The 18,222-nt window shown below is 42.7% G+C and overlaps 3 protein-coding genes across 8 annotated transcripts in view; 2 read left to right on the forward strand and 1 right to left on the reverse strand.

Moving 5' to 3' along the window:
- mfsd1 (major facilitator superfamily domain containing 1) overlaps positions 1-5,592 on the forward strand; it is a 13,542-nt gene extending 7,950 nt beyond the window's left edge. Inside the window, exons 11-17 of one of the 6 annotated variants that reach the window (XM_034866933.1) lie at positions 506-662; positions 1,075-1,172; positions 1,563-1,675; positions 1,767-1,814; positions 2,031-2,097; positions 5,134-5,239; positions 5,464-5,592. In XM_034866933.1, coding sequence (XP_034722824.1) covers positions 506-662; positions 1,075-1,172; positions 1,563-1,675; positions 1,767-1,814; positions 2,031-2,097; positions 5,134-5,239; positions 5,464-5,523 — 649 coding nt within the window. In that variant the 3' untranslated portion in view covers positions 5,524-5,592. Of the gene's footprint in view, positions 1-505; positions 663-1,074; positions 1,173-1,562; positions 1,676-1,766; positions 1,815-2,030; positions 2,102-2,203; positions 2,206-3,065; positions 4,846-5,133; positions 5,240-5,463 lie in introns of those variants that run through there. The other 5 variants (XM_034866928.1, XM_034866930.1, XM_034866931.1 and 2 more) reach the window with 5 other exon arrangements.
- A 627-nt stretch (positions 5,593-6,219) lies between these two features.
- Positions 6,220-7,547, reverse strand: LOC117941804 (P2Y purinoceptor 3-like). The gene has a single exon (XM_034866954.1). It carries the CDS (start codon positions 7,217-7,219, stop codon positions 6,230-6,232), a length of 990 nt encoding a protein of 329 aa, XP_034722845.1. The 5' UTR covers positions 7,220-7,547; the 3' UTR covers positions 6,220-6,229.
- A 99-nt stretch (positions 7,548-7,646) lies between these two features.
- schip1 (schwannomin interacting protein 1) overlaps positions 7,647-18,222 on the forward strand; it is a 209,214-nt gene continuing 198,638 nt past the window's right edge. Inside the window, exons 1-5 of the mRNA XM_034866919.1 lie at positions 7,647-7,789; positions 8,016-8,103; positions 15,471-15,538; positions 15,855-15,941; positions 17,104-17,245. Of these exons, the coding sequence (XP_034722810.1) occupies positions 7,767-7,789; positions 8,016-8,103; positions 15,471-15,538; positions 15,855-15,941; positions 17,104-17,245 (408 nt within the window). The 5' untranslated portion in view covers positions 7,647-7,766. The remainder of the gene's footprint in view (positions 7,790-8,015; positions 8,104-15,470; positions 15,539-15,854; positions 15,942-17,103; positions 17,246-18,222) is intronic.

Below are 18,222 nucleotides of genomic sequence, written 5' to 3' on the forward strand. Positions count from 1 at the left end.
AGACGCCTCCCAATACGATGTCATCCCATTACTTACGCCGCGATACAATATTATTGCCATTTTAAATACAATGCAATATTCTGCGATTATATTGCAATTTATAACCTTTTTTTTTCCAACTTCTAATTTTCCCGATTTCAAATGATGTCCCCAAAAGGAAACTTTTCCAACAAAATGGGGATGTCAAGCAGACAAACTGACCAACACAAATATATATTAAAAGATTGATATTTGGCAACTGTGTTTCAGTATTGTCACTGAAAATATCACGATACTATGCTGTATCGATTTCTTTTTTTCTTTTTTTTTTCCTACCCTTATTATAGAGACTAGTATACTGTTAATATCACGTATAACATAAGCCAAATAACTTGGTATCAAACTCCTGAAGGCCGACTTCAGCAGATAGATTGTCTTTACTCAGATTTCTGTCCTTAACCAGGATAACATTTAAATTGGTTTAGAGTTGCGTCATCTAAGCTGACTGCCCTTCTGTCTTTGCCAGTATTGTGTACATCATCTCAGCCCCTGCATCTCCACTTCTGGGCTTCGTGGTTGATAAAACCGGGAGGAATGTGGTTTGGGTGATGATCGCCGTGGTCGCCACACTCGTTGCTCACATGATGCTGGCCTTCACCTTCTGGAACCCATGGATAGCCATGGTAATGCCCCTGGCAACCTTTTTATTTCAACATTTTTAAACATTCACAGGATGACTTGATGAAAGGATGTTAGTTCCTAAAGACACCAAGACTTGTAGAATATTTGTCCTACTTTTAGTTACAACCCCATTGTGTTGAGTGTGCATGCACATAAAGACACTTTTTATTATAAAAAAACTACTGCGTAGCAGTAGGAGTTGAATATGTAATTGAGAACAGGGTTTTGTCTCAAGAATGGAATACGCATACATTTATATAGCACTATTTCGTAATTTCCAGGTTAGTTAAAGTGTTATTGCATATTTGCGTGATACAATAAGCAAGCTATCTTAGGCAATCCGTCATACCAAGGAATTATTTGGAGCGCTCAAACATAATAAAATGAACATGTGTGTCCTCTGTTGTTTTCCAGTCCCTGCTGGGTGTCTCCTACTCCTTGCTGGCCTGCGCACTGTGGCCCATGGTGGCCTTTGTGGTGCCGGAGCATCAGCTCGGGACGGCTTACGGCTTGTATGCACCTTTTAATGGCAATGTTATGACTCGCACACACAGATCAAAAAAGGGAGATTTAGACCTGACTCTGGACGTTAAATGTGTTCGATACGTTCCTCGTGGCTAGGCCCGAGAGGAAGGTGCACCTGTAGAGTCCCTTACATATAGGCTGACTCCTCTTTATGCCTCATCATGCGCTGACTGAAACATTTTCACTTTTGCACCCCATGCATAATTGTATATTTGACCTGTCTGTAAGCCCTGTAATGCATCAAATGGAAAGATTCAAAATCCTGACTCATACCTAAATCTCGTCTTTTGTTCTCTGTGTGCGAGTCCTCCCTTGCTTTTGCAAACCAATTCTACGACTGATCTTTCACTGACACCGATGTTGCCTTCGTCCACCAGCATGCAGTCGATCCAGAACCTGGGACTCGCTCTCGTTGCCATGGCAGCCGGAGCCATCCTAGACACCAGAGGATACCTGTTTTTGGAAATGTTTTTCTGCATCTGCCTCTGCTGTCAGTAATTTCTGTCTCATTTGTGTGTGTTTATGAGATCCATCTCCTGTCAGACACTTTTGACTGACAACATGTGACTGATTTCTTGCAGTTGCGCTGATGGCAGTGGTGATGCTGTACCTGGTGAATTATCTCAGAGGTAAGAGAAGGCTGAAGCCTTGAACTCTCCCACTGCTTTACTTCTCTCAATACCTGTCCATACTGTCTTGGTTTGTTTCCCAGATCTACCCCTGTCTTATTCCTTCTCTCCTGTGACATCGCTTCCCTTTACTCAGTCACTCTTTAGAACGCCACTCTCTCTTTTCGACCAGACTCACTCACCTCTTAATCTCTCCGTCTCCCTCTCTTGCTCTAGGAGGAGAATTGAACCTGTCAGCCGCAGCAAGAGCCAAACTCCAGAAAGAAGCCACTTCAGACGCAGAGTGAGTACCTTTGACCCCCCCCATCACTGCTTTTCCACCCACTTACCAAACAATTAGACAAGCATCTCACAAACACGTTGAACATTCCACTCATATAAATATAAAGTGGTGCAGGCAGTTGTAAGAGCTACTAACTGGCCAAACCTGCCGCAGTCAATTTTATTCCAGATCTGCTGAAATGTGTAGACTTCCTCTCGCATTTGTTCTTGCCCAATGTGGTCTTTACAGTTGAGAGAAGTTTTTATGGAGTTGTTCTTTGATCCGATATTCTACACTCCAACCACATGACTCGCATGCTGAGTTGCAGAATAATGCTTAATTTTACTGTTTATCCCCAACTTCTAGTTTTAATATTGTACAAGGTCCAGGACTGCAACGAGGTGATAAGTCACGGTATCATGGAGACGAGGCCAGATTTGGCTTTCATTTATTCTTGAGTTGTTGTTACAGCATAGCTGCCCATGGCCTTGGCATTAATAAGGTACAGTGTCAATTATCACTGTCAGTGTCAATTTATTTCCAAGTCTTCAAATTTAAAGAGAAAGAAACCTTTTCAGACTCCATGAGTGAACTCAGCCAAAAATCCAAAGGCAAAAAAAAAAATACTATTTTCGGTTTGTATTATAAACAAATTCCAAACTAGAGTAAAAGGGAAATCATTCTAGGGACCGATTTGGTGCTACACGTATTGGCTAGCCTTGCTAGGAGTTCATGAAACAAGACTTAATAATTTGGAGGAAATGTTCTACTCTCTGTTCTCGTTATTGGCACGGGAGTGGTCACAATGAGCAGAAACTGAGGTTACACGTGTTAGTCTATCTCTCTTTGTTAATGTAGCTGTGAAAGATATATATATATATATATAGATAGATAGATAGATAGATATACACACACAACATAATATGTTCTAAGTTACATGTGACTGGTGCTGTGTGAAAATACAGACTTATATTTTCTGGTTTGTTCTGTGACTGATATTTTCCAGATGATGATGATGATGAGGGAGCACATTTAGTCCTGGGCTTCAGAGCCAGCATGCTGCACTCTCTACCCCAGAGCTGTCAATCCACTGCCACGGGGCGGGACTGCACTACTGACTCCGTCCAGTGCTGTCACCTGTGACTCTTCCCATCAGAACTGACTGTCTGGCCCCGGCTATTACATAACCAGCCCTGTATAATAGCGTATTATGTCCCTATCAGGATACTGACAAATGAAACCGTCTGGACGAGACAGTTCCTCTCTGACCTTTCACACTGACTTCATCTCCTCCAATAGTCAGTCTCCACTTACTCCTGTGTGCGTCAAAACTTCAGCCTGACGTTTACTCAGTTCCTGAAGAACGTTAAGACGCTTTGAACTTTTTTCAAACATTTTAAATGTTCAGCAAAAGATAAGACTAATATCCTGTGGAAAGGTAGCTATATATGATATATAGTGCTTCATTCTATTACATGCGGGTGCAAGCCATAAAATAGGATTCCTATTTGGATTCACTTGCTTCAAATGTATATAGGGTAACGTTGTGGATGTCTTTTTCAAAGTAATTTTTTTATGTTACTTTTTATTACAAGTGTTTTCAGAAGGACGCTGTTACTTGCCTTATGGTAGACAACTCAACAGTTAAATTACGTACTGTACGTATCAGTAGTCAGCATTCACAGTAACTGCAGACCAAAATCCTCCTTACTGGACATTCCTTAGTGAGTTCATGTTCAATTTTAATCATATGCTTCATTGACCTTTTATGGTGCATAATCTCAAAAAGAGCATAGCTCTTTGTTTAAATCTTTAATGCTCTGTTCTTTTATTTCTTTATCCGCTCTTTGCTGGTTTCAGAGGTTGATAAAGAGTTATTTTCTGTTGCATCATCAAATGGCACAGTATTATAATCCTTAAGATAAGAAAAAGAGACACGCACTTTGAAATGCATTTACCCGTGTAATCAAAACACTTTAAACTTTTCACAAACTGTTTTATTAATGCGACCTTTTAAAGAATCAGTTCCACTCATGAATAATGTTTTATTGACTGTGTTTTGCTCGTTTATCAAGCTCAGGTAATGAACTTCTTGAAAGCACTGCCCCCAAAATGTTGCTTCCTTAGTCTGAATGGGACAAAATATTCCGACACTCTGTTTAACTCTCACCATTTAAGTAGTATGGAGAGAGCTGTATCGCCATGTGTTGTTGCAGACTGGCTAATATACAGACACTACCTCAGTGGGGCAAATAAGACATCAAAAATATGAAGAGTAGCTCTTACTCCGCAGCTCTGTGGAGATAGGTCTGGCCTTAACACCCCCTCATGATTTTTATCACTTTCCACAGTTCCAACTTCCTGTTTTTCTGCAGTGATGTACAGTACAAGCGTACTCTAGGGTGTTTCCGAATGGTGACAGGTGCAGAAGGGCACGTGTGGTTAGAAGTGAAACAGACTTGGAACTTTCAACCAGAGAGAGTTAGAACTCTGGTGTTAGGTTATTCTTTTAAAGCCCAACACATGTAATAAAACAGGCAGTAGCATGAAGTTAAAATGTTGTGATTGCACATTACAGTGACCACAGTGTCATACAGCCAGCAACCTGTGGCTCATTTGCGCTATGCTGTAGAGACAGCAGGGCGCTCTTTGCTTAAGTGAGAATATTTGTGTTCACTGTTATTGAGCTGTGTACAAGAAATGATATGATTGAGAAAGTAAAGAGGATCCATTGTACAATCAAAGGCAGTGAGATTGCAAAAGCACTACTAAAAGTACTTTTGTAGAACCAAATCACATTTTGATAACCTGATTGGTATTGGAACAATGGAATTTAATTAAACACACGTTTCTGAAATCATTTGAATTCTCTCTTATTGTACAACTTCTTTTCTGCAATGTATTTTTTTTCTAACACCCAAATGGAATAAGTTATTTCCTCAGCCTTTACCAACAGACTATGGCTGATTTAATCCTGTCAGTCATATTATTCCAACTGTGCTCATGTTAATTTTGGCCGCAGAGATGATAAAGATGGCGATATTATTATTCCTGCAGGGATAAAAGGCAACCCAGTACGGTGATAGAGGGTGAGCTTACTAGACTAACACCCATGTCGGCTTTTGGCTTACGCAACCGGTACCTCTCAAGGCTGGGCGCACAGGTATGCAGACACACACACACACACACACACACACACACAAATAGATACAATTCACTCTGAAATGCATTTATTAATGTATTCAGCCTCTAATTGTGAGGGCTCTTTTTACTCTTGGAGGGTTGGTTTTACGGTTACACTTCCTAATTAAACACAAGTAACTTCCAGTTCCACTGTGCTCTTTTTTTCCCCCTTCACTTAATTGTTGTTGTCCTCTCTGCTCTCAGCTCCCAGACCACTACTCTACTCATCTGTCATCACTTGCCCACAGGAGCGTTCTGAAATGATGCCTTCCTTCAGCTGGCTGCTCCGCCAACACTGGAGCTCAGTGGCTCCAGACAAATATGCACTAAAAACAGGATGCGTACAAAGTGTCCCTGTTTGAACAAGATATTGATGCACTTTTTTTTCCCTTTCCCTTTTTTTTTTTTTACCTTCAATGTATTTCTAATCTTTATATGACTGACTGTTGTTCTGGGTATTCAGACAGGTATCAGGGGTTTTGTAGAAGTATCAACATAGAGGTTATTTTTGGAACTGTATTTAGTTGTTTTCTATTTGATTCATACTTGAGGCCTTTTTACTGAAACCTCACAACATGAACATGTTTTTTGTGTCCTATAAAATTGGACAGATGCTTTATGGGGCCTTGATGCAGTTTTAGGGTCTGTTTTAGAGACTCAGCCCTCTGCAAACAACAGAGGGCACTAATTCCCTCAAATGTTTATTGTCACCTCTGGCCACAGTATCATTGCTTTTTAATAACTGCCTTTTACCGGCTCAGTATTTACAGTATCATGTTACACTACTGCTGATCCTTCAGGATAGAAAATTGTACACATATGATGCCGTGACATCTGTGACCTGTTGAATGTTGCCAAATAAATATATTTAAAATAATAAAAGGAATGATTAAACACAGCCTATAGACAGTGTTGGTCGTTGCCGCCCACAGACTCGTGGTAGAAAGTCACAGATGGATGCTGTCCCACTCTACCCTCCCGACCTGTTGGTGCTGGACACATCCTCCACCAGACACACGGTGGGCTGGACTCTCTTCCCCCTCCTCCACAGCCAGGCCCGGAGCTTCTGACGGTGCCGATCACAGCCCAAAAAGTAGAGGAGTGGGTTTGCGCAACAGTTAAAACTGACCACAGGCTTCCACACCTTGTAGGAGATCATGACTACGTTCAGAAGATGACAGTCTCCGGGCATGTAGACCCTCACAAACAAGTACACGGTCCGAGCAATGTGATAGGGCACAAAACACACCACAAACATCAGACACACAATCAAGATGGTGTAAAGAGACTTGTTGCGCTTCCGAGCTGTCCATGCGTTAGAGATGCTGTTCCTACAGTAAAGCACTGTCATCATGGAGCAGTAACAGGTGATAACGACCAGGAAAGGGATCAGAAACCCCACCACGGCTAAAAACAGCCCGTAGGGGAAGTACACTTTAAACTGGCTCGGGTCAGTCATTTCATAGCACACAGTCGTGTTGTTGATCACACCTGTGTGCGCAAAGATCAGCGTGGGTAAAATCTCTGCAGTGGCCAGGATCCAAACCGAACCTGACGCGAAGAGGGCGAGTCTCTTGGTCCTGAGGCGCACAGACGCGATGGGGAAGCACACCCCGAGGAAACGGTGCACGCTGACGCATGTGAGAAACATCATGCTACAGTGGAGGTTGACGAGGAAGAAAAACCTGACGCTTTTGCAGATGATGTTGCCGAAGGGCCACAGGCCGCCCATGGCATCGCTGACGATGAGAGGGGGCAAGGCCAACACGTAGAGCAGATCCGCCGCGGCGAGGTTGGACATGTAGATGGCCGTGCTGCTCCAGCGGCGCGTCCGAGAGCACACGGACCACAGCAGGGCCCCGTTCAGACTCAGACCCAGCAGGAACACAAGGCTGTAGGCCACTGGTAGAAGGATCCGTTTGTAGTAGTTAGCCACTGGACACAGTTGGAAGTCCTCCATTCAAACGAGCAGCCCAGGTGGTTTAATAATTCATATGGGCCTAGAACTTAAAGAAGGACCACTTCTCCTTACACCTCACCTGTCTGCAGCTCACCTGAGCGCTGAGTAAAGATGACGTGTGCTTCGTTTACACAAATAGATACAGGTGTTTGTTCAACTTGCGCGTTCCTTCTGTTCCCAGCCCACACCTGTGTAATGTAAACCATTACAACGCCATATGAGCAAATAGATTGGCACACTGTGAGGCATTTCAAAAGCCTATATTAGGATGTAGATACTGTAATAGCCTATTCTAGTGCCCTCCCCCAGAGAAAAGGCGTGCAGAATACTTACGTTGTAATTAAAGCCGATTGCCAAGTTAAATGACATCGTCGACACACGCGCAACGGGCGCTGGATATAAACGCGCGCACGCTCAACGTCCCATTGGCTGCGAGGATTTTCCCAAGTCTGGTCTCACACCGGCTGCTCCCGACTCCGAGTGTTCACTTCATCTCTGTCTGACCGCGGACGGAGACAGAGGGAGACAGAGAGAGACACTGCTCGCCATGCTGAGGAACGGGACGTACAGGTTAGTTTCACATCAACCGGCTGATCCCACTGTCATACATGGGACTAACGAGACGCTCCAGTCCTGGCTGCTCCGACGGCCACTGATGTGTGATTAAAATCCCTGCATAGCGGTGCTCTCTACAGCTGCACAGTATATAGCCTGTGCATATATTCTGTGGGCTTTTTAGCAAATTTCCAATTTGGAGAGTTATTGTGTGTTATTAACTTGAGCGGTGTCCTTCCAGAAGCATGTACCAGGGAGAGGAGGCGAGGCTGCGCAGCGGGAGTCTGGCTCGAGAAAGGAAACACCTTGCTCTGTGCATTAATAACCAGGTAGGAGGCATTCAGAGCAAAGTGACATTAAAGTATCATATCATTACTATGAAGTGGATTATCTGTGTAGATAATGTTAGTATACAAGGGTTATCTCTTTTGGCTGGGGAGCATTTCAGTAATGATGTCATTCACTTTCTGATCTTTAAGTTAATGTTAATTCTGTAATATTTTTATTTATTTTTGGCAAAGTCTTTACTAGGGGGTGGGGGAAGCCCATGGACTGTAACAACTAATTTAAAGAGAGCCATCTGACAACATTTAAGCAACTGTTCCAGTGGTTTAGCAGCTGCAGAGACAGCAGAGAAGTATAAGCACCATGGACAGTGAGCCCTACATGGAGGGAAGGGGAGAAATGGTCACACACATTTCTCCCCTTCCCTCCGTGTATGGTAAAATCAACTGATTTCAAATTTGGTTTGGGGAATTGCTTTTTCATGTTGGCTTGAGACCACCTAAAGATTTTTGTCATGGTTACAGTTGAAAATGTCTCATTCACACTACATATTGTACCTCCTGCTAGGAATGACTTCATCATCAGGGGGACTAGAGAGGATAAAGCCAAACTGCTCAGCAGATCAAGGTGGCGTCCCTCCTCCTCCTCATGGGACTAGAGCTCATGTTAAAAGACAATGATAACAGTTGGTTCGTGGAGATCAGTTGTTGTAATTGACCTCATGATGTAAATCAATTTAGCTAAGGATCATCTTTAACAGAAGTATATGACGTTTCCTTTGGGTGAGTGTACTGTAGGTGCACAAGTTCACCTGCTTGTATTGAGCTTCTGAATATTTGATGCCAGTGATGTAGTGTTGCGCATTATCGGCAGCTGGGGATATTGAGCGTGTGAGCTCTGAAAGCACTGTTCCATCACATCTTTTGACTTACTCGGCAATACATTATGATGGTGGTGCAACACACACACACACACACACACACACAAACACAGACTCTTGTTCATTGCATGTTTCCCTAAACGTTCTGATTTGTACTCCAAATTTGATTTCACTGCACCACCTGACAGTTTCATTTCATTTTCACTCCCCAAAAATGACTTCCAAATGTATCTTGATCTTTAACTCTGTGAGACGCCATGTCAGAGGAGAATCATGTAGGACAGAGGAGGACACGAAGAGGCTTAGCGAAGGACTAGCCGGTAATTAGCGTGTGAAATATGAGTGAGGATAGAAATGCCGGTTATTGGATATGGAGGCTGCTCCTCTTGCTGTGTCTGCGTGAGTGATTCAGATTCATTGGCGAGGCGTGAACCCCCTGAGAAACACATTCATCTATCCAGCTATTACTCCATAATCAATGGCACAGCGGGATTTTACGGTCACGAGCCCTCGTTGCTAACCCTTCTACACAGAGCTTATTTAAACAGCACGCCAAAGGGGGTCACATTTAATGGGGTTAAACATGAAATATACAGTACTGGTGACATTGTTGACATAGCACTTGCAGCTGGAATCTTAAAATCATTCATCAGTATCATGCATGGAGCCCGCTTACTGCTCCTTATTCAGTAAACATGCAGAAACCTTTTTAATGAGCTTGTGTTTGTGCTCAACAGGAGCAGAAATCCATCTTACGCTGGTGTCAGTCAGACCCTGAACAGGGTCAGCATCAGTTTTCTCACACTAACCATGGGAGTCAGACACAGATACGGTGTTCTGCAATTTACTGTATGAAATATATATATATGTAGAGAGAGAGAGAGAGAGAGAGAGAGAGAGAGAGAGAAAGAAAGATGTACATAGGGGAGGTGTGCTGCCAGGGAAGGGCGTCATATTTCAGAAGTGCATTATCGTCTCTCCCCCAGTGGGACAGAGCTGTGCTGAGTGCTGTTTGCCCCAGCTCACTCAAACGCTTCACGATTGAGTCATAATAACCTGTGTTGCAGCGAGATGAGCCTGCACACTGACAGATAGGTCTCTTGGCCCGCCACGGTCATATGATAAAGAAATATACATCCTGTGTGTGTGTGTGTGTGTGTGTGTGTGTGCGCGCTTTTTGTAATAAAAAAGGCACTGTAACTCCTTTAAAATATACACAAAGATGCATTCATGGATGCACACATGTATGCCCACACACTCACATACTCCTGCCAGGTTTTAGTCCTTTCCATCCCATCACATCACCATGCCCTGGAAGGCCGGCTTGGTCTAAATGAGAGAGTACAGTCTTTGATCCCCCATGATGGGCATGGTATGTACTGTGTGTGTGAACATGCTCTCACTCCCTCCCTCCTCACCTTATGTTAACCACAGACGCTCTCCATTGGTTAATACTAACAGGGGACTTAGTCCCAAGTGCTCCATTTTGCATTTTGATGGACTATAGTCCTTTTTTCACTCTCACACCTCGTTTATCTCTACTCCTCACGCCCCACTCAACTTCACCCTTCTTGTGATGTCTTTCTCTTCTTCTTCTATTTAGAATAAGTGTATGGCCTCCACTTGCTTCTTATTGATAGCTTTTTGCTTCCCTTATTACATACCCTCTTTCCAACCACTTTTGAATGCTTCCATCGGCTCAACACATGTGGATTTGAAGACTCATATTGCATGCGTCCTGTTTGTGTTAGCGATTCGTCAAAAAAATTAATTAACAATTTTGATAACCTTATCATTCATCAAGCGGAAATGCCAAGCATTAGCCTGTTCCAGGTTCTTGAATGTAAGCATAAGCTGCTGTTCTATTTATCTTTAATATCTTTGTAAATTGAATAGAAACATTTCAGTTATGGTCTGCGGGTCGGACAAAACAAGCACTTTAAAGGCATCACCCGTGAAATACATTTTTTTTTTACCATTTGGCAATGATGATAATGTTCTAGATAAAACCATTATTGGAAAGAAATATTAATATTAAACAATAATTCTTAATAAAAGTAACTGCTGGTGCAGCCATGTATGCTTCTATTAGAGCCCTTTCTTTAAATTCACACATATAAAACCTGGATGGCTCTGAAGGAAATGGGTATAGGGTCTACATATGAAAAAAACCTTACATTTATGTGTGTGTATGATGTAAGCCTCCATGGTGTTGCTGTTCCTTATCTGTGCCTCCCATAGGTCCGTCTACATCCCCTGCTCACGCCTGGTATTAATGGCTGTGTGCTGTAACTGCAGTGGCCTGGGTATTGTGAGAGTGAGAATGCATAGGTCTGTAAACGCTGTTATCTGATCACTATGAACCTGCTTTTCTCACTGCAGCTTAATCAATATCATATCTTTCCTTGTCAATTCAGAGTGTCTTCTCTGTCTCCTGCTTCCTCTCTACTTAAATAGGATTTAAAGGTCTGCGTAAAATGACATAAATGCATAAATCTCCTTCAGTAGAAAGTACTTGTCTTACCCCATAACCATACCATTAGGAGAAAATAGCATTTCAAATCATTTTGTCAGATGAGCACGGTGATCAGGAACACCTATATCTCTCAGCAGTCACTTTTTATACTCAGGGATTCAAGCAAAAGAGTAAATGTTGACTTCCATATCACTCCTTGCACGCACTGCGCATGTAAATTGATTTCCAATGTTTGGATTAACGAGCATCTCCACTGGTACAGCTCTTCTCCCGATTGGACATTTCCCGGGCTGAGCGGCCAGTCGAGCGTCGGCTAAACAGCTGTGGTCTGATGTAGATGTTTCAGCGCATTGCCACACTGCAGTCAAATGCTCCAAGATCAGATTGGTATGTGTGTTTGTGTGATTGTGTGTTTTTGTGTTTGTGGCTGTGTGGGTGTCTGTGTCTGTGTCTGTGTCTGTGTGTGGGTGTCTGTGTCTGTGTGTGTGTGTGTGTGTGTGTGTGTGTGTGTGCGCAGGAGTTTGTCTCACTAAGCAACCACACTAGTCTGAAGGGCATAACGAGCTGACCATCTCTCACACTTGTGTGTGTGTGTGTGTGTGTGGACATTCAACTATGCCTGCCATCGATCTCTGTGATAGAACTAGGACTCTGAGAAATTATGAATTTCATAACTCATCAATTAGAGGGCAGCAGGCTTTCTGCTACATTCTGTTGTTTTCTCTCCTCTTCCTTCCTGTTTTCCTTCCTTCTCTCATTTTTCAGTGACATACTGCTTATTACTGTCTACCTTCACCTTCCCTAGCCTTTCTCTATCGATTGCTCTTATTTTTAATACTGAAAATAATGTGATTAAGCTGTGCACATTCCCAGCAGAACCTGTTATTCTGTTGATATCCGTTTTTATGCAATCATGGATTCATCTATCGATTTAACAGATTGTCATGTACCCTATACACATCAAAAGTGATGCGTTTCTCCTGTCAGCTGCAGTTGTATTGCTCCCTTGGTGATTCTATTTTTCCCATATTATGTAACTTTAGTGCATTTTATCCATTCCAGAGAGCCGAGACACTACAGCTGGTTGTAAAATGATAGTAACTAAAAGTAGTACTGCTGCTCAACGATTTAAGTATTTTATCGCGATAATTGCATTAATGTCATAGTTAACTCGCAGTTAATCACACATTTTCTATATGTCTCTTAATTTCCTTATGTCCCATTATTTTTTCTCATTATATTGCTCTTATCAACATGAAAAAATAGATTGGCTTGCTTTGTGCAAATGTTTTTAATTTTTTTTATTGAAAACAACATTGGCATTTAGCCTACTCTAGTGTTCAATTTCACACTAACATTCTTACTTGGAGCAAATAATCTCTCACACAACGTAACACTGTCCATCAATGGGTGAAAAAAATACTTTGACAGGATGAGAATTGGCATCAGCTGTGTGCTTGGCCATCAAGTGGTATTTCAGACAGGACGTGCTGCGATGATAACAACAAAACACACACATCACTTTGGTTTTGTCAATGGAACCATTTGGCAACTTTTAAAAAGTAGACTTCCCGTTCAGAATCTTATTGGCATCCATTTTGTTGTCTCGCGCTCTCCATCCACTCAAAATGAAACGTTACTAGTCTTCGGGCGGCTCGTAAGCCCAAAAAAGTGTGTGCTGCGTGCCTGTTATTTTGTTTCCGGTTTGTGGTATTGTAGTTTTTCTAACGTTACTAGTTTTTGCAACAGCATGTGAAAAAAACTGCAAAGTTTGCTTGGCCAAAAAGAACGTTTATCTTGCGATAAAAAATTTTTACGTTGTTAAAATGGGTTCGCGTTAATGCCGTTAATAACGTTTTAAACTGACAGCACTAAAGAATAGTAAACAATGATCTCAGCTGTAAAAAGTGACTAACACAAGGTAAGTCAATTAAGTGTTTCAATCTTTGAAAATAGTACTGTGATAGTTCATTTTTCAAGTCATAGTGTCAATAGTGTTATCTTAATGTTCAATCTGTAGTGTAAATAGACAATTGCTCTATGTTATGTCATTAAGCTCATCTGTCGTTTTAGCATATGTATATTTAAGCATATCAATCTTTTCTCTTTTAAAAACATATTTAAAAGCAGTTTCAGTCTAAAAAGAACATCTTTGTCCTGTGTTCTTACATAAGTTAAGCATCACAATGGAGTGTGCTGTGATTACAGCAGAACACCTGTTCATACAGTTATTTTTGAAACCCTTATTGGCCTTTTGCCTGGCATTCTGAACACTTAATCCCTACTGGCTTCCCTGAGAGACGAGGCAAGAACATTTGCAACAACATTGCAGTGTCTGGACTACATGTACCCACATGTACTCTTTATGACCTTAGATGGACACTAACGCACAAAGAGACACAGTGTAACAGTGTGTTGTGGCAAAGTATATCCCAGTTTGAAAAGGTAATTATATGCATTTTGGGACTAAATATTGCAGCATTATTTGATCCAATCAATTAGTATTCCCAAGAGAAGCGTATTTGATTACATGTGGGAATTGTCAGAGGGTACAACTAAATGAGGTCTCAACTGCTGCCTGTAAATCTTAATTTTCAAAATGGTCTCAAAACGGCTTCCACTACAAATAATACCACTTTGTGGGAAAAAACAAGGTTTAAATTGGCTATGTGGTGTATCACTCCAACCAAGTTCTTAATTTGTTCTTTATGAACATTTTCCTCTAGACAGAAGGATGCAGGACATTTTGAAACAAAGTGTTTGCACAGCTTTACTCAAAATAGTGAAAAACTGACCTCAACACGGCTCTCACAGAGTGAGATGGTATTCGTGGAATACCATCCTTTTGTCATGGCCACGTGCGCTAACATTACTCCACTACATAGCAAATGTTATTCCCTGCTATATTAAGATTCTGAATCTTGAGTACAGAACCTCCATCAGTTCATTTCTTTGACCACACTAGTGCAGTATTACAGTTTCTATGGCAAATTATTGTTACACATCCAGCGGACACAAGGCAACTTTAGCATTCATTTGGAGTCTGTTTCTGGCCACCTGATGTATCTAAGTCTGATTTTCATTCTCCTGTGAGTAAAATATCTGACTCTTTAGCTACTTAATGATCCACTATGTTCACCAGCTAGTCTGTTTGGTCTTTGGTACTGGGAAGGTAGGGTTAGACAGCTTTCCCCCTGAAAACAGCTGCCTACTGCAGCTGTAAATGAGGATGATGAGAGCAGTGCGACTGTGCCAAAACTCTAAAACCAAAACAATGAGCTAAAAGACACAAAGACAATGAGCTAAAAGACACAAAGACTCGCCAATGAGCTGACTGAAACTGCTGGTTTGTGCGATAATTCGCTGTGGGTTCATCACTACCAGGGTCGCCTTTCTCGTCACCCTGTGTCGTACTGATCTGTGGGCAGAATTCATCCTTAAATACTTGATGTAGACACAAGCACTTGAACACAAACGTGGATAAACACTCACAGCTTGCACCCTGCTGGCTAACAAGATGAGTGAATTCTAGAGATGGAGTGGAGGTGTTTTGGGAGCACATCCATCTGTCCAGCCCCAGAGCTGCCTGACATCGGCCTCGCCCCCTGGCCTGCTGCCGGTGTCTGGCTGGTTGGCACCTGCAGGGCACCCACATGCGGTTTTGCATCTGGATTAGCACACAAACACACACACACCATACACCACAGACGCTGACACACACACACACACCATACACCACAGACGCAGACACACACACACACACACAGTTGTTTTCCCTACCACTATGTCTGTTCATGATGTTCATGATAATTTATGTCTACGTTAACAGACCCAGACAAGCTGCCACTCTTGAGGTTAATAAATCATAAAAAGAGCAGATTTCCTCTGTTTAGGCTTAGTTGTACAGCTATGCCAGTATGCGTGGGAGGGGAAGCGATTGAAAAATGCTCCTGATTTATTATTGTATTTTATCGACGCACGGCTCCTCCTGTGTCATATCCTTGGCAGAAAGAATTAAAAACCTTGTTGACATATCGGTGCTTTCCGCTGTGCAGGAAGAAGTGAAGCGGTATCATCGCTACTGCAATCACAGTGGAGGGCAAGCAGTTCCCAAGGTGGAGAGGTAAGACCCTACGCAATACTGTCCCTACTGTTTCATGGCAAAATCCTCATGTTTTATGGGCAGCATTACATTTATAATGGGGATGGCATACTTTAACGCAGAGCCCTTGTTCTATCACACAAGACCCGTATTGTGCCACAACAAAGCTGCACTTTTGAACATAAACCACATACCATGACATTCTAGAATTGCTTATGGTGCTGTGACTTCCAGTATCATGTGAAATATAAACTCAGTGATTTCTTTTGGCATACAAGTTGAGCTGTTTTCTTCTCTGACCTCATATTCCACTTTATCAACCTTTTCATTATCATAGAAGCCGTCCTCGTAGGAGCGAGGGAGAGGATGACAATAGCCCAAGTCGTTGTGAGCAACAACAGCACCTGGAAATCAAGGCTATTGTGTGAGTATCGCTTGTGGCCATTGCAAACATCTGTGTTTCTTTTCTACATTTTAAAGCCCATGGCACATAGTGTCACTTGTTTACCCATGACCCTATAAGTGCATTGTATTTGTCTTGTAGGAGAAATCAATGTTTGTGTTGCTTTAATTCCTTCTTCCGTCTGATTAGGTTTTGGAGCTGGGGTCAGAGTGCAATTTGTGGTCCATGCACCCTGAAAGGCTGCCATCTAGCACCACTTTATTTAAACATTGACCCAGAGTTTTATAGGTTTAAGAGAAAAGGGACAGCTCTCGCCTCAGGCTTTCACTTCCTTGAAAGTCAAGGATGGTGAAGAGAAAGCCAATGTTTCTGTGGTGGGTTAACATGATTGGGGTGTAGAAAGGTGAGACGGATAATAAAAAACGTCAAGATAAACTCACAGAAAAGGCAGAGGAACAGGAAGCATGGACACATAGACTGAGCAAAGGGAAAATAAAAGTGGAGAAAATAGGCATTGAGGAAGAAGAGGGGGTGGGGGGGGTATTGGTTTTAGAGCTAGGAGTTGGCTTAATTCAATTTGTTCCATTTGGCTCAGCTGTCTCTCTGCTCCACTGGAGGTGAATGTGTTTCTCCATCGGATAATTGATCCAACACTCCATCCTGGACCCTGGTGTTGGGTTGACTATACACGGGTAAAAGAAAGTGGAAAGAGAGAGACAGAGAGAGGGATCTGTGGAGGTGAAACCGGGGCAGATAGGCGGGAAGAGGTCAGAAAAGTGTGTGAGCTGTGTAACACTTAAAGCGGGTAAAAAAATAGGTAAAGTTGAGAAAAAGATGCTTGAGAATGGCCAAGAAAAAAAATGTAGGGAAGGAAAACTCTGAGAAGAAGAAATTGAGAAGCTGAGAGAGAAATGAGATATGGCGCCGGGTGACATCATTTTTCCTTTTTTTAATCAACGAACCAGATATTTTCACACCTTTCAATCAAATCATCCAGCAGAGTTTCATGGTCATCCAAGCCATGGAAATGCTCCAACAGACAGTTTTTCATGTGGAAAATGAACATGACTTCAAAACTTCTACTTCAAAAACCCTGGATGACCAACATTACGCCTACCACTTGGCAACTCCATAATTCATGAGATGCCTCTGTCATATGTATTTTGTCCACTTGTGTTGACAGGATCCAGCGGGCCTGGCGTGCAAGCACATCCCGGGGAAGGAGCTGGCAGGGACAAGACAACAACCGTTGCAGCTATCGTCGGAGTGAGACGGTGCCTTCCGAGAACCTCCGGGACCCTGAGATGACCGCCGATGTTTCTCTGGTAAGACGGCAGAGATAAAATCCTACAGCCATGCGGTGCAACACGAGAATGAGGCAGCTGGCTGGAGATCTAGACATCTTAAAGATATCTGCTGCTATGTACACTGAGTTATCAGCTGTTGTTTCCGCAGAGGATGATAAAGGAATGGGTGAGGGATGCATGGGTGCATAGACTAATAAAGTACAGAGCAGAGGAGGGAGAGAAGGAGGGGTGTTTACCTCTAGTGTCATATGGGGGACACTAGGGGGTCTTATTGGTGGAGGTGGATGGGATGCCAGCTGGCACTGTGCCCAGATCTGTAATTAGCCGTTAATTAGGTACATTTTCAAAGCTGGTTGATTGATTAATGAAGTGCCTCTGCCCTTGTTGTCCCCCGTTTCACCCCCCCCCCTCCCACTCCCCCTACCTCCTCACCCTTTTCTTCTTCGGATGGAGTGCAGGGGAGAATTAAACAGTGCTCACAGGGCATGGCAGCAAAAGAAAAGCCAGAGGAAAAATGACTGTATGAGCAGCAGATAAACAGTGGAAAAAGGGGGGGGGGGGTGAAAGAATTAAAAAAAGTCAGGCGGGGAGAAGGTAAGAAGATGAACACAGAGATGCGAAAAGATGCCTTTAGATTGCCTCAAGTTCTTAGTGACAGACTGGGACACACAGACACAAACAAACACACACACACACACGTACAGTCTGCTCTGCTGGTTTCTCAGTCTGTGTTAGCTCTCGCAATGTAGTAATCACACAAGCTACCCGCGCACGTCTGCCCACGCTCTTTGCAGAGAACCAGTACAGAAAAATATGATGTCATGTCTGCATACTCACTTGTGTGTGTGGGATGCATTTTTTCCCACTCTCGTTTTAAGCAGTGCAACAGGAAAGCAAAATTCTCTCAGCAAACAGATGGGCTGGTGTCCTGGTGAGACACTGTATGTGTGTGTGTGTGTGTGTGTGTGTGTGTGTGTGTGTGTGTGTGTGTGTGT

The sequence above is a fragment of the Etheostoma cragini genome, chromosome 3, assembly GCF_013103735.1.
Source record: "Etheostoma cragini isolate CJK2018 chromosome 3, CSU_Ecrag_1.0, whole genome shotgun sequence".
NCBI lineage: Eukaryota > Metazoa > Chordata > Actinopteri > Perciformes > Percidae > Etheostoma > Etheostoma cragini.

Excerpts from the sequence above, each read along its gene's own strand:
- LOC117941804 (XM_034866954.1), bottom strand. The coding sequence starts at position 7,219 with ATGGAGGACTTCCAACTGTGTCCAGTGGCTAACTACTACAAACGGATC.